We start from the raw sequence: 15,721 nt of genomic DNA on the forward strand, positions 1-15,721 counted from the left end.
GGAGGAAACTTCGTTAACTAGGGCTTGGCAAAGAGGCTGCGTTTGCTCAAGCTGTGCTTAGCTCTTGCTAAAGACAAAGCAGTGTGGAGCCATGAGCAGCATGGGTTCAGGGCTTCTATTTTTTCTTTCTTGTTTTTTTTTTAAACTTGTGTTGCACTGCATCATAGTGACACAGATCTAATTGTTAGTCCTGGTACTTGCCTAACTGCATTAAAACGGAGATGGTACAGAAGAGTTTGAGAGTTAGATACAGATCAGAAATTATAGCTGCTTAGAAGTAAAAGTCCCTAATACAGAATCACAGAGCCCTTGCAATTAATTCACAGCTTTACTTAAATTACTCACCTTTATCTAAACTCTTCACAGATGGCCTGAGGCATAGCAAAATGTGCCCTCATTTAAGTGGCTGTTTTAAAATAAACCCTGACAGGACTTTACTCAGGAGGTGTAGCACAGTGTTAGCAAATCTGAATAAATGGTGTTGGCTTTTTATGAAAACAAATTGGATTAATCTCAACAATTAGTCATAGGCAAACACATTTGCATTTATATTAAAAGAATACATAGCATGCCCAATGATAACATTGTTCTCAACACTGGTATGTGATCTCTGATGCCTGTTGAAATAAAATTTCTCAGAAATGTTTCTGCCTGCAGGTAAACAGAAACAAACTGGGTGATCATGCAAAAATGAGCAAAAGGATTTTGTGTTTTCAATCCATGGGGAGTTTGCCAGATGCACGTTCCCACATCTCAGAATCCCCACCCTGGCTCTCCTGTGGCTCACTGTCCATGCACACACAGGCTTCATAAACGATGGCAGTGTAAGCCTGTGGCTTAGCACAGAAGGAAACCCCAGCAGGGTTTATAAGCCCACAGTTGCTTTTAAACCCAAAGGGATTTCCTCTGCTCATGGCCCTTTTGGCCCTTCACAGCCTTGCAGGGGAAGAATGGCTTTTAAAGAGAGGCGGATGGCAGGCAAAACCCCTCACTCGTGTTTTGGTAGCCCTACACTAGCACCTGTGTCTGCTGAATGGCTCTTGACAAAAAGAAGCTGTTTTGGGTTCTTCTGTTCGGAGTCATTCTCAAAACCAAGAATGCAAAACAGGAGAATATTTTCCAGAGTTTTCGGGGGGGTGGGGGGGGGAATATGTAGAAACAACTCAGTCCATAACTTTTGAACTAAAATAATGTAGGGTGTACATTTCGGATTCACGACAGCTCTTTCTCTTCACGTTGGCCATGAGCTGGTTATCTTGGATCCAGAGGGCCGGCAGGTGGCTGTGCCGTGCTGCCAGGGGTGAGCGCGGGCGGTTTGCAAACACTGCCGGCAGCAGAGATGGCCTAGCTGGGCTTGTTTTCACTCGAGGGCACTAAAACGCTTTTCATTTGTTGGCCGCTGTTTTGTTTCTAGGGCATCAGGAACTGTTTACACAGCAATAGATATCGCCACAGGACAAGAGGTAAGTGCCGGCAGCCCCAGTTGACTCTGCAGGTATCCAGTGCTTTCCCCTCCGGCAGGAATTGTGGATGGGGTTTTCAGCTTGCCAGCAGATGGGTGGTGCAGAGGCTGTTCCTCCTGAGCATGGACTGGTGTCAGCCTGCAAAACGCATCGCCTGCCATCTTCAGCTCCTTGGTTCTTTAAGGCCACCGTGGGTCTGTGCCTCCGTAACTAAACACTTCCTGGGCCATCCATTTTCCAGCAGCTGTTGCACTGAGGTGGTGATTAATGCCTGAAAAGGTGCTCGTGAACTCCTGGGCAGGGGGGTCCTGGTCCCCCTGAAATCAGTAAGAGCCTCGGTGCTCTCTGTGCTTGGACTGATGCTGCACCCTTAGCTTTTAGGGCCAGTTGTACGAGATGTGTTTTGTTATACTCCATCTTCTGAACACATCTTTGCTCTCCACAGTACTGTTGGTCCATCCTGGTACCATGTTACGGCTGTCATCCCTGAATGGGCATTTCAATGGAGAGAAATCGATAAAGAAATGCCAGCAAGACTGATTTAAAAAAAAAAAAGAAAAAGTGTTTTTTATTGCTAGTGTAAATGTATTGCTTTAGAAAATCTTATCCCTGCTCCCAAGTGTGGATGCAGTTGTGCTACTACAGAGAATATTGGTCTGAGTGTAATTTAACTCCAAGTGTTTCCAGCATAAAAGCTGTCTGGGGGCCTGGCCCCGGTTGTAAAACCTAAAGATCTGTAACCACAGGCCTTGGGGAACCCTCGGGGTGTTCACAGCTTCCCCTATTGCTGTGAGGAATAAATAGCTTTGTTACACTGCTTGCTTTTGGACAGCCCTCGTCCTTACTAAGAACTACCAGAAGCAAGGGAAGGAGGGGCAGTGCCATCCTTCAAAGAAGGACGCGCTCGGTCTGAATTGCCAAAGACATGAATGCAAGCAGCTGACGGTCACTGCCACCACCCAGTCCCAATTTATCTTAATCACTAATTCAGACAGCAATACTGTTTAGCATTTTTTCCATCACGTGTCTTATCTTCAAAGGATAATACAAGAACTAATTAAGGAGAGATCGTGTTCAGGATGCAGTTTGGTGTTTTAGTTGTTCTGAAGCTGGCTGGCACTCACCAAAATGGGAAGATTCGTATCCAGGGCAAAGATTTCCTAAAAGCTATGCTCATGTTTAGCTGGTGTTGGTGACAGCCCACGATGCTACAAGGCAATGTTAGGCTCACCCTGGCAAGAACTGGTTGCAGGGAAGTGGGAGCCAAGGGGTTGAGAAACAAATCTGGAAGAAAAGCACTGTTTATTCTCACAGTCCCAGTAGGGGCTGATTTATGTGGCATCTTACCAATCGTTTCCTTTTTCAGGTTGAGGCAGAGGCAGGGTAGGTACAATGGTTTAGAGCAGATTTTGGTGTCTTAGGCCCTTTGCTCTTTAGGGGTACAGTCTAAGATTTCTGATGTATCATTTTCGCTTGTCAGCGTGAGATTCCAGTGATTCCACCCGCCTCCAGTGATGCTCTGTACAGGAGGACACTTTATAACTGAAAATCTAAAAGCCCTGAGCCCTGCTCATAACCCTGAGTGTGTCCATAAAATACCACAGAATGGATTCTTTTCTTTAAAGCCAGATTATTGCAAATCTAAACTCTGTTAAAAGATAAGAATTACCAGCTGTTTTTTATATATTTTCATAGTAACAGAATCACTTGCTGCTTGCAAAACATGCATAAATAATAATGGTGGTAATAAAATAAGTCTATCTTAAAAGAATGTAGGTCCAGAGAGTGCTATTAGAGATTTTTGGTTGATCGTTTAAAGACTGTTTTTACAGATTTTATAAGGCAAGATATATATGACCACGTGTAACTAGCACGCAAGCAAGTAAAGAAATAGGGTGTTGTAATGTAAGTTAACCGAGCTCTAATGTCTAATAACAAGACAGTTTGGCACAACTCTGATAGATCGTTCCAAAAACACATTGTGTTCACTCTGATCTTGTGCAACAGACTATTCACGTTAATGCATTGTTTTCACTGTCGTTTTAGGTGGCCATAAAGCAAATGAATCTCCAACAGCAGCCCAAAAAGGAACTAATTATTAATGAAATCCTGGTCATGAGGGAAAATAAGAATCCCAATATTGTTAACTATTTAGACAGGTAAGTACTTCTGGTGTTGTCACGTGAATGTTCATTTCCATATTGAAACTGAAAGATGAAGAAAAGCCTTTGGTTACTCACAGAAAACAACTCTTTATCCACGTATAATTATGTGTATTTATATATTTATGTGTATATATGCATAAAAATATATGGGAGGAGACTGGTCTTTATGTGCATTAATCTTTTCTGGTGTATCAGAGCATCACAGAACGGTTGCAGTAGGCAGGGACCTCTGGGCCCATCTGGTCCACCCCCTGCTCCAGCAGGGCCATCCTGAGCAGGGTGCTCAGAAGCTTTTGAAGTTCTCCAAGGGGGAGACTCCACAGCCCCTCTGGGCAACCTCTGCCAGTCATCCATAGAGTAAAGAGGTGCTTCCTGATGTTTAGACAGAGTATGGAGTTCAGAGCGTCTTTTCAAAGACCTCGATCAACCACATCTTACTAAAACTGCCTGTATCTCCACGTCCACCCTGTTTTTAAGTTGGTCATGTTTTCTGCATATTATCATAAATGCAGATATGCCAGTCTATAAATTATTTCTCTTTGGCTGTTCCAACCAGTTTCCATTGCTGTGGATTCCTGGAAGAGTAGGTTCTTGTTTCCAGACACACATAATTTGTCAGGTTTTAAACTGTTTTCCCTGTTTCTGAATGTATTTGTATAAGGTTTTCTAAGCTGTTGACCAATTTCTGTCTGTGGCACACACTCTCCCGCTGCCACAGACAACTATGAAAGTTGTCATCTTGTTCCTGGAGTTAATCAAGGTGTTTATGTATACATTAAGATGATGAACCAGATGATCTGATATGTTCCGGTTCAACATTCATCTTTGCCTTTACTGAATCACATTTTTCACTTGCTTGCCATCTAAGACGTCTGATTTTTCACTTAGGTGCATTTCTCATTCGGGCTGCACAGTTCCCACATACTCTATAGCCTAGAAGGAATGTCCATTCATTTCATCCTGTCTTCATTTAAAAATGAACAGGAATCAAAGCCAACTGTTGTAATTTTCATAAGACAATTTAGCAACGCACATTTATCTCAACGCCATTGTTTTCTTGTTTCAGCTACCTAGTAGGCGACGAGCTCTGGGTGGTTATGGAATACTTGGCTGGAGGCTCTTTAACTGATGTTGTTACAGAGACGTGTATGGATGAAGGACAGATAGCAGCTGTGTGTAGGGAGGTAAGGGATCCTGTCTGCACTTCTGATTACTTGGACAGAGTGGTACTTTGAAGCAGGTGCAAAGAACCTGAGTGGTTTCGTGTCCAGATCTTTGCTTCTGTATTGCTTTTTTAATATGGGAGAAGAAAGAGCATCTTAAATGAACTGCCTGCCAGAATCACTACACTTAGTAGACTCTGTTACTGCACTGTTAGTGTATTCTCTCTTGTTTTGTGTTTTACTGTTCTCAACTTTGCCTCTTTAAACATTTGCCTGGAGCATGTCCATACTGCATTCCTTGCCTGTAAAAGCAAACATGTTGGTGGCAGAATTTTAAAATAATAGCAAAGAAAAATAGAGGCTCATTTATCACTGTCCTGAGCTTAAAAGGGTAGCATTCCACCCAAAGTGGTGTTTGCTTCTGAAAAATGACTAGCATGTTATTTCCAAATCTGCTTTAGAACCTAACAATAAAATCTTTGTCATGCAACCTTCCACCTAAAAGGGATCCACTTCATACTGAAGAAAGTGACTTTTCTTTTGGCAAATAATAGTTTGTCATATGGATGGACATGGCACATTCATTTTAACAGCAGTCATTCAGTCTGTGCTTTCAGGGGATAGTCTGTAACAATAATTGACATTTCTTTTTCAAAAGCTCATGTGCCTTCCTTTAGAAAGTTATTATTCTAGTAGTGTTGAAGCGGCAAGCTATACCTCTTGAAAACAGAGTGTTCTGCCATTACTCTCAACTCATCTAGAAATTAAATCTTTTAGAACTATTTCTGTTATTGTGTGATGAAATCGAGTCATTAATTTTTACCCTTATGTTCTTTTCTTTTTCTTTTTTTTTTTTTTTTTTTTTTTTTAATCTATCAGTGCCTGCAAGCACTGGATTTCCTTCATTCAAACCAAGTGATTCACAGAGACATCAAAAGTGACAATATTCTTCTCGGAATGGATGGATCTGTCAAATTGAGTAGGTATTCTTCGTCAGGCACAGCTCTCCCAGGATTGGGGTGTGGGGCTGCTTCTGACTGCCTGCCAGTTACCCAGAGGGGGTGCCTATGATGGTGTTCTGACCGCTGCTTAACGCTAAGGGCTTTTCCATTACTTATTCTAACACACAGAGAAGTACAGGAAGAAGAAAGATGCAAGAAAAAACACTGCCTGTTATTTGTGCATGCCCCTTCCAGAGACCAGAGTTACGGTCTAAAGCCCCAAGTGCACAGTAGTCACTGCAGAGCAAACAGACACTGCTGCTTTCCTAGCTAGATTCAACATCACGTTCTTAGCTATAAACCAGGGATTTTAACTTGGTTTCATAATTTTAAATGGCTTTAACAATACTTTTTTTTTTTTTTTCTCCTCAGCTGATTTTGGCTTCTGTGCTCAGATCACCCCTGAACAGAGTAAAAGGAGCACAATGGTCGGGACTCCTTACTGGATGGCACCAGAAGTGGTGACACGAAAAGCATACGGTCCCAAAGTGGACATCTGGTCACTCGGGATCATGGCAATAGAAATGGTGGAAGGAGAACCGCCTTACCTTAATGAAAATCCTCTCAGGGTAAGATGCCAATAGAATCAGACACCACTGTCTTTTTAAGCTGTCCTATGTTTAGACATAAAATCCCAGTCACGTCAGCTTGGACTAATTCCAGCAAAGGCTGCTTCTAAAAATGTCAGTGGAGTGTATCGGCACAGACTCTGGCTTTGGGGACGTAAATGGGAGAACCTCAAAAGACAAGTAGGATGGAGCCAGTTCAGAAGTTTGTCATTTTTGTCTTCAGTGATCCTTAAAATTTCTCAGGCATTGTTTGAAATGTGTTTTAGCTGTACCTCTGACGCCAGGGATTTTTCAGTGGCAAGTTTCTCCAGCTGATGATTTTTTCTGAAACAAGCTTCAACTGCACCTGCAGGCAGAAGTATTTTCAAACTCAGATCAGTGTAGATCAGTTACCTGATCCTTTCAGGAGGTGTCATTGGTCAGAGTAATACCGTAATTATTGATTTCTAAATTGTTAATTTCTAAAATGCACAGAAACTAATGCATTGTTATTTTGAAGTTTTCGTTTATCCAAACTCTTAAAATGAAACAGCCAATTCTTATTCAAGTGTGCAATAGAGGAGGAAGTTACACCAAGGAAAAAACTTATGGCTGATAGCTGAAACGGTTAAATGCTACAGAGTTAATTCCTGGTGGGAGGCAGGAATCTATGAGGAATTTAATTTTGTACCTGTGTACATACATATGTAATTTTTGGTAAGGCTAGAACTAAAACACAGCATGACCTTTAGCTTTTCTCATAGTGGTGAGGCTGCAATTCCTCTGGCAGCCCAGGCTGTGTGCTGCAGACTGAACAAACAGCACAACCGGGCCATGCTGTTTAAGAAAGGAACATGACAAATACACAATCTTTTGTCTTCTACTTTTTATGAAAAGGTTTTCTGTGTCTTTATAGAAGACCTGTTTTGGTTTTGCAGGTGCCCTGGGGTTTTGGGCTCCAGTGCACTCGTGTATGTGCTGTGCCACCATGTGAAAGGGTGTAAGAAATGGGTTTGGGTTCAGACTGATGTCAAACAAGCACCTTAGCTGGTAGACAGCAGGCCTGTCACTGCAGACCAGTTTTACCTAGAAAGGCTTTTGCACATCACCAGTTCTTCTTCAGTTTCCTGCAAAGAGAAGGCCCCACATTCCACGTGCATCTAGGGGGGACCCTTGCAAAAAACAAAACAAAACAAAAAAAAACCATACATTGTATATGGCAGCAAAAATATAAATATAAAGATAACGAGCATTGTTACTGGTTTGGATACTGAAAACTCCTTGCTTCCTTAAACTTAGCTGTTAATTAGGGCTCCTCAGGACACGTCAGGTCAGCTGTTAAAAAGGCAACTGGATTTCCCATCACATTCAGTTATTCTTGGTATTGCCCAGACTAAATTGGAGATGGTGTTTTTCTCCATACACACCTCATCTCCTGCAGGAGTTGAGATCAGTGTGGATGCTTACAGGTCCAAGGTATCTTCAGGTGTCTGAGTAAAACTGGCAGATTAAAATCGGGCACCTGAAGTTGGTACCATCTGCATCAGCTTTCCTGGCTTCTTTGCAGAGGTTGTTGCCCCTGAGCAAGGAGCAGTGAACAACTATTGATGGAGTGAGTGCAGTTCCCCAGTTACCAGCTAGTTCTGTTAAGGTAAATCCATCCCAAACGGGACAGGATCTGACCTGCTGTTGTATGTGGAGTCTAAGACTCCAGAGGTTGCATCCAAGCAGGAAGGTTATAGGCAAGACCTGTTTTTAGAGCTAAGTTTTTAGCGGATGACACACAGTAGTTGTTGAAGTTAGTAATCTCACTGTGACCACATTCAGGGAATTCTGAAAAGCCTGGAAGCAAAAGGCTGCTCTTTTATTTTTATGAATGATTGTTTTAATAACGTAAGGCATGCAGGTGCTTCAGATACTGGCACTAATTTAAATTCATCAATAAATTATAAGGGCACTAAAGGATCATTAATCATAGATTTAATAGCAGTTTTAGTGTAGTCACATTTGTTGTTTTCCAGACATAGAGCAAACATTGCTCGGGTCCCTTCCAGCCTTTGCAGCACTCACAGGCAGGAACCATTTTCCAGCCATGACAGTCCTGGATATTCCTGTGATGGTATTTCTTTTCTCTCACTGTGATTTCCTGCCATCAGGAGTATTCCTAGGCCCTGAGGGACAATGCAGTAAATATCCTTCAAAATGCACATTGGACCTCCCCAGCTTTAATTAAAAAAGGAAGAAAAAAAAAAAAAAAAAAAAAACATTTCTGTTTGCTTTCTCATTTATTAACTGCAGTACTTAACTTTCCCTAAAAGCTGCAGTGTGTGTTCCAAATGCTGTGGATCTTCTAGTTTCAGGCTTCCAAGTTCTCTGTATATTGTTCCTGCAGCGTATTTCTGATAACTCTGAGGTACTATTTTCAGAGACTGCAGCTAAAATTGCATGCTGACTCTTATTTTTTGGTAAGCTAACAAATTTATGAGCTTACTGCTCCTTTGCAGCTACTGCAAACATTGATTTCCCTTGACTGTACTTGTTTTTCTTTACTGGCTGCATCACAGGAAACCAAAAGGTACATAATTAGAAGGTACTGCAGATCCCCATAGACCTTTTCTGTTCTTGTAGAAATAATTAAAATGTGCAATACTCGAAATATTTAAAAGGTAAAATAATAGCTAAAGATGACTTTCTCATGACTCATACATTGTGAAGAAATGAGCAAACAGAAGAGCTTCGTTCATCCTGACACTCACGTTTCACAGTCAGCTGAATGTAGCTGGAACAAAAATTTCAGGTTTGACGTCAGTGCTGTATTCCTTCACTGCTGGAGAATTAAATCCCTTGGGTAGCACAGCTAAACGCAGTGAGGACAGGCACTCCAGCTCCCCACTGTGCCATGTGGCTGAGGTCGGCTGCAGACAAGCAGGATAGGACTGATTTTGTGATACTTCTGTTGTGGGGAAAGTAAAGAAACATACTTATATTGTTTTTACTCTAGGATGGTTCATTTGCCTTTCTAGGCCTGGAATTTTTTCCTCAGTACATAAGAGGAGAACAAAGTCAATTTGGTCACGGTCTGTTCGAATGCCAGCAGCGTGGAGCTGTTGTTAGCATGGCAGAGCTGTTCGTGAGAGGCCTAGGCCTGTTCTTATTATTGCTGTACATTTTTGGACATACTCTGCATGTCCAAGTCTGAGCAGTTCAGAATATCTTATGTTTCTAAGTAACATCTTCCAATAGCAGAATTAACTCAACTCTTATCTTCTGAGCATGTTAAAAGTGAACTGTATTCCATTATGTTTACCATATGTTTTGCAAAATTAATTATAATTCCTTGGCCTGAAGATTGGAAAAAGAGTACCAGGAAGACTTGCTGAGCTGCATGAATACTGTTAGCTGTGAAGTGTTCTTTAATCTGAGAAAGTTGAGCCTAGCTTACGCTAGATGCTACTGAGGAGAAGGCCTGGGATTTTCAAGTGTTTGGAGGGGCCAGTGCAGTGACTGCGCATTCAGATGGGCATTTGTACACGTGGAAGAGAACTCACAGAGGACTCAAACCTTAACACAAACACTCACAGTTCTCAGGTTAAACACTGTTTTCTGAGTTGTTTCTACCTCTTCTGTGTGTGGTGATGAAACGTGAAACAAGTGTAAGAAATTTAATGTTCTCTTTACTAAAAAAAAAAAGCTTTTCTAAAATCCCATCTCCATTCTTCTCAATGGGATGCTTGCCTGAAACATGAAGATTATAGTTTAAATGAATATAGCCTATTCTGCTTCTCGTCTTTTTTTTTTTTGCTGAAGGGCTTGGTGAACTTACTTATTTCTTAACTGAAGCCAATTTCTCTGTGTCACCAAGCATGAGATTTCAATAACCCATCTGCCAAAACCTCCCATTTCTTCCCTGGCAATTTCTGGAATGGGTCATCATTAGTCCATTTACTTGAGTATCACAATTTGCATAAGGTTACCATAGGGCTGGAATTGCTCTTGGCGTTGTTACACTGGCGATACAATGGCGTTGAGGGTGTTTTGAGATGTAATTGCAGGTGGCTCCTGTCTGCCCAGTTATGCATTTTCTTCTTAATATAACTGTTCATGCAACTTACACTGTGTTGAAAATGATGTTCCAAATATTTTTGTTCCTTTTTTCATCCAGTTACCATATATATCAAGAACAGAACTAAAAAATTGGCTACTTTGGTTTTGTGGAAGCTGTGCTTTAGGGACCAGTGAGCACAGCAGAAATATGTTTTATGTAATAATCCTTTGAAATAATACAGTTAGACCCAGTTCACTCTTAAAATAGCTTGTACAGCTAGTGTCAATACTTACAGAAGCAAAATATGCTTCTGCTGGTGTAGTTCATATTAACTAGGTCAGCCAATGAAATCAGCTGTCAAGGCAAAATCATACTGATGTTGGAATAGCTGTGTCTGCATCAGGGTTGCTGTTTTTGTTGGGATAGCAAAATTGTCTCTAATCCTCTGCCAGGGAGGAAACTGCTGGTGGAGACGGGACCTTAAAAATCGGGTTCGTGTGAGCAGCTAAGGAGCTGAAAGAAACAGGTGGAGTCTCGTGTTTCCCTTTCTTCCAGGCGCTGTATCTGATAGCTACAAATGGGACACCGGAGCTGCAGAACCCTGAGCGACTCTCTGCCGTGTTTCGCGACTTTCTGAACTGCTGCCTGGAGATGGATGTGGACAGGAGAGGGTCTGCCAAGGAGCTTCTGCAGGTAGGGTGGGAAATGGCTGCAAGTGAAATGGCTGCAATATATAACGATGTGCTCATCAGCTAAATGTGAAGGCGTCAGACTAATCCCCCCATATTAGTCTCCAGACTTGATGCTTCTTAAACAAAAGTAGTATTTTCATCTATATTCAGTTCTGCGCAGTAACAAAACGACTGAACTGGAGTGGCCCCAGCTTCAGAGGCAGAAATGGTGTTGCTAACTTGTGCACACAGGAACCCAAGGAAATCAGCCACAGCCGAGTGGTCAGGGATTTGGCTGTGGGAAGGGAAGGGCTTTGGGGTGCTCCCTGTGAGCATCAGAGGGGTCAGCAGAGGGACTGCCCCAGTTTACCTGTCCTGCCCCCATTGAAGGTTTCTGCCACTGAAGTAGGGACGGCTGAAAGAGACTTGTCACAGCACCATTTGCTGCCTGGCATAGCTGAGTAATGAGAGCTGCTACTGGTTTACTGCCAGGTTTCGTGGTGGGTGTAAACTGTGGTAGATACAGAGCTTTGTAGCATGTGCTCCTCGGCTGTCCCTGCTGTGAAAGTGCCAGTCAGCACAAGGAGGGGTAGGGGATGGAGCAAACAGCTCCCACTGCAACCCAAAGCCAGGTCCATCAGTGCTCTGTCCCTTGTCTCCCTGCTCAAGTCCTAAAGCCTTAAAATAAATAAAGCCTAAAAGCCTGGACCTCAGTGGCCTTCAAAGCTCCACACAGGCCTAAATACCATTTGGGATAACCATTTCTAGAGGTATTGGAGTTCCCTTGGGAATAGCTCAAGCCTCTAGTCCTTTTTTTTTGACAACTAAAACAGCCTGTGACTTTAGAAGACAGGAACCTAAGTAAGTATTTGAAGTTTCCTAAAAGAATCAAGGCTCTGGAGCAGCAAGAAACATTCCCAGAGGGCTGGCAGGGCAAAAATCCCAGCAAGCTGAAGACACTTTGATAAATGGATTAATAAGATGATGTGCTGTGTTTGCCCATGATAGCAAGGGTACTGGACATGAAGACACAGATGGTACCGTCAGTCCTATTTCTGTGTATTCCTGGTACCAGAGGAATAATGTTTGAGTCTGTAACTGAGTTTGGAAAGTAATGGTTGGTTTCTTTCTTTCCTTTGGGCAGCATCCATTTTTAAAATTAGCCAAGCCTCTTTCCAGCCTGACTCCTCTGATCATTGCAGCAAAGGAAGCAATTAAGAACAGCAGCCGCTAGTGCTTCAGGCTGGCTTTCTCCCATGCCAGCTCCCTCCAGAGCAGGACTGAGAAAAAAAAAAAAAACTCTATAAAACCTCAACGCTTCTGCTGCAGGATGGATGGATGGATGGACAGACCAACAGTCGCAGTCATGGTGGTAGGAGGGGAGAACAACTGTTCTCCAGTCCCTCAATGAGTAAAAACTTATCACGTGTCTTCTTCCTGCTTTCTGGCTCCTTAATTTATTTTTTAAATGAAACAGGGCTTAAGACAGAGAGGTAATGACAGAAAATGCTTTGCTGCTTCAGCCATTTCTAAGGTAAAGCAAATGCAGTTGGAAGATTCCCTTCCTTCTCTCCCTGTGAATAAGCTGTACATTCACTTTTAAATTGTCAATTGTTTCTTAAAGATGCAAAGTCCCTTTTATGTTATTTTTTTTTATATGGTTTGGAATTGGAGAAGGGTCTTCTTCATTCATAACTCCAGACTGCACTGCCTTTTGAATACAGTCCACTCGCTGGTATTTGCCCAATCATTATACTTCTAGATGAGGAAGAAAGTGAAATTGCGTTTCCAACCAAAAATGAATCAGGAGTGGAGCAGACAAAATATCCTGTTGAGATACAGGCTTTCAACTGTGAATATATCGTGTTTCTGTTCTTGGCAGTTTGATTTGTATAACTAGTTGTAATATGGGTGAGAGTCTTACTGAAACGAGAAAGCAGAAAGATCGGTGTGCTCAGAAAGGGCTTGTGTGATGCAAAGCTGTAAGAGAGATGTGACGTGAGAGCAGGCCCAGCCTTGCTCAGCGCCGAGCCCCAGCGGATCCCTTGGCAGAGCACGGAGCAGCGTCTGCAGCCCTGGGCTGGAAGGAGGCGCGAGCAGCAGCAGCCTGGTGCTGGGTGCCCCCCTTCTCCCGGGACCGGACTGATCGCCCCCGGTGGGATTAGCCCTCTTGGGTTTGTGCGGGAGCAAAGGAGGGAAAAACCAAGCTGGGCGGTGCTGCCACTTGTGAGGACGCCTGCTCCCGTCTTCTCGTAGCTCCTGGGAAAGGTTGGTAGCACCTGTGCGAAGGCAGCCAGACCGCTCTGCGGGCTCCGTGCAGGTGAGTGTCCTTTGGGCGCACGAGTGCTGTCACGGGAACTGCGACGCTGGTGCAAAGGAGTGACGGCTCCCAGGGTTCGGTTCTGCCTGAGCCAGTGCCCCAGACAACTTGGGACGAAAGTGCATTTAAACCTGAAGCCTTGCCCTGAGCAAGAGCAAAGGTACGAAATGCAGAGTAGATTGCAGAAACATTTCGAGCCATAAAACCCGCCTGCTCTCTGCTCTCCTGCATACAGCAGGCGCTGCTGAATGCAGTTCTGAGTTGCTGAGGGAGAGCGAATCCTGGATGTGACTGAGGATTGCGCTCGCCTGGTCAGCTGATCTGTAAGGGAGCAGAGTAGTTCTAGTATGCCGTTTGTGTTTTATTTATTCTTTTCTGAAAGAAAGATGGAGTGCGGCTTCACTCAGAAAAAGCATTTTGTATGGGTTATTTGTTGCTGTACTTTATTGGTACAACTAATCAAAGACCTCCAAAACAACATTTAAATCAACACTTACCTAATGAGCAAAAAAATGTGTAAAACAGCTTTCTGCTGTAGTCTGTCATGTTTAGGCCTGGTCCTGCAAGGGGCTAAGCAGGCTTTAAGGTACTAAAAACCTTCCCGTTTTGCCGGTACGAATGAAGGATGTTTGGGCTACTCTTGAATTAGGCTATTAGCTTGTTTGGTTTTGGCTTCTTATTTAGTCACAGTCTTTGTGTTGCAAATGTCGTTAATGCTGCCGCCTAACCCACCCTCACTCCTCTGTCCATCCCAGTGTCTTTGCTGAGACGATGGGAGAGGCGATGCTCGTTAGGTTACCACAGCTAGGTACAAATTAGCTTCTGGCATCCTGGGGAGTACAACAGGTTTGATTTTCAGATACACAAATACAAAAAGATGCTGCTGCTTTTGTGAGGCCGCATTTTTCTCTGTCAGTTCAAGCTATCTACCTGGGAGATAAGCTTCCCTGAGAAAAAAAGAGCGACTGGGACTTGTGAAGGGCTGCCCTCTATTTGTAAAGCGTTAATCTGAATGAAACATGTTTGTATTCCATGTCAGAAGTGAAGAAACAAGTGACAGTTTTTCTTACCAGTAATGCTTTTAGTTTATCCTACCCACAAAGGAACAGACAGCCGTCCTTTGAAAGGAAAGCACTTTTTTATGGTACACGTTTGCTGGACATACGAGATACTTACATTGACAGACTACGCTACGTGATTGCTTTTTTTTTTTCCTATTTATTTTCTTTAACAGTAAGTTTCTCGGCATCTCTAATTTCCAGAAAAAACTTCAGAAGGATAACAAATAAAAATAGGAAATTGGATATTAGTATTATTTTTCTGGCCATTGTATGCTCCAGAATACAGAATATTGTTGGCACTGGCTTTTTAATACAACTGCTTTAATAAGAGGCCTTAGTTTTTATTTTATTATATACTATATTTATTTTTCTTTGCATCAGAAAATCCAGAGATTTTTCTGCTAAAAAAATTCTGTGAGGCAGAAAGGATTCAACTGAAATCATCTCTGCCAGTGATTCTTTTCCACATGAACTGTAATTGCCCAGCTGGGAATGTTTTACGTACAGGGAAGCTCACCTCCAGCATCTGGAGGCACCAGGCTTTGTGCTTGAGACAGTCTCAGGCACTAGATTCTGAGTCACTAGATACTGAAGGGTGGCAGCTGTTTTTATCATTTCCCAACTCTGATAGGAAATGTGGCATATTAATAGTAAAAAAAAAAAAAAAAAAAAAAAAAAAAAAAAAGTAATAATAAATCTGTCCTGAGATGCGTAAGTCTTGTACATTATTTACAGGCGCAAGTAGTAAGTTAGGATTGACAATAGTGTTGACCTTCCAGAAAGAAGAGGCTAATATTATAAAATCTCTGGAATTATCTCGGGTTTTTTTTGGACTGCTATCTTCAGATTAAGCAATTAGTTTACATATATTTTTGAAAGTATTAGAAATAGGATGTTTCTGTTTTTAAATGCATAGGTAAATGTTAAATACGTTTCAAACATTTTCATTCCAAGATTTTAAAAGACTGGTTATTTGTGTTTATTTTGAACTTCATTAAATGGTTAAAGAAAGTGAAAACAAAACAAAAAAAAATCCAGAGTTTGACTATGATTCCCATCCCTGCAGTGTGTGAAAATGACCTGTTAGCTTGCTGTGGTTTTAATGAGTTCTGGGACAGAAGCATGACAGCAGTAAAGTCAGGGAAGCTTGAGAAGCACAGAAAAGATTATTTATTTAACAAAAAAAGAAAAAGGGAAAAAAAAGAAAACCAAAACCGATAATCATACAGAATTCCATACAGCTCCTGCACACACTCCTGGGAGCCTGCACAGGGGGGTGGAACT

General features: G+C 42.3%; 1 protein-coding gene across 3 annotated transcripts in view; it reads left to right on the forward strand.

Moving 5' to 3' along the window:
- PAK3 (p21 (RAC1) activated kinase 3) overlaps positions 1 to 15,115 on the forward strand; it is a 115,564-nt gene extending 100,449 nt beyond the window's left edge. For all 3 annotated transcript variants that reach the window (XM_032196154.1, XM_032196153.1, XM_032196155.1), the window contains exons 9-15: positions 1,415 to 1,463; positions 3,510 to 3,622; positions 4,695 to 4,812; positions 5,671 to 5,770; positions 6,165 to 6,361; positions 10,941 to 11,078; positions 12,201 to 15,115. In XM_032196154.1, coding sequence (XP_032052045.1) covers positions 1,415 to 1,463; positions 3,510 to 3,622; positions 4,695 to 4,812; positions 5,671 to 5,770; positions 6,165 to 6,361; positions 10,941 to 11,078; positions 12,201 to 12,290 — 805 coding nt within the window. In that variant the 3' untranslated portion in view covers positions 12,291 to 15,115. The remainder of the gene's footprint in view (positions 1 to 1,414; positions 1,464 to 3,509; positions 3,623 to 4,694; positions 4,813 to 5,670; positions 5,771 to 6,164; positions 6,362 to 10,940; positions 11,079 to 12,200) is intronic.
- The last annotated feature ends 606 nt before the right edge of the window (positions 15,116 to 15,721 follow it).

This window comes from Aythya fuligula, chromosome 13 (assembly GCF_009819795.1).
Source record: "Aythya fuligula isolate bAytFul2 chromosome 13, bAytFul2.pri, whole genome shotgun sequence".
NCBI classification, from domain to species: Eukaryota; Metazoa; Chordata; class Aves; order Anseriformes; family Anatidae; genus Aythya; species Aythya fuligula.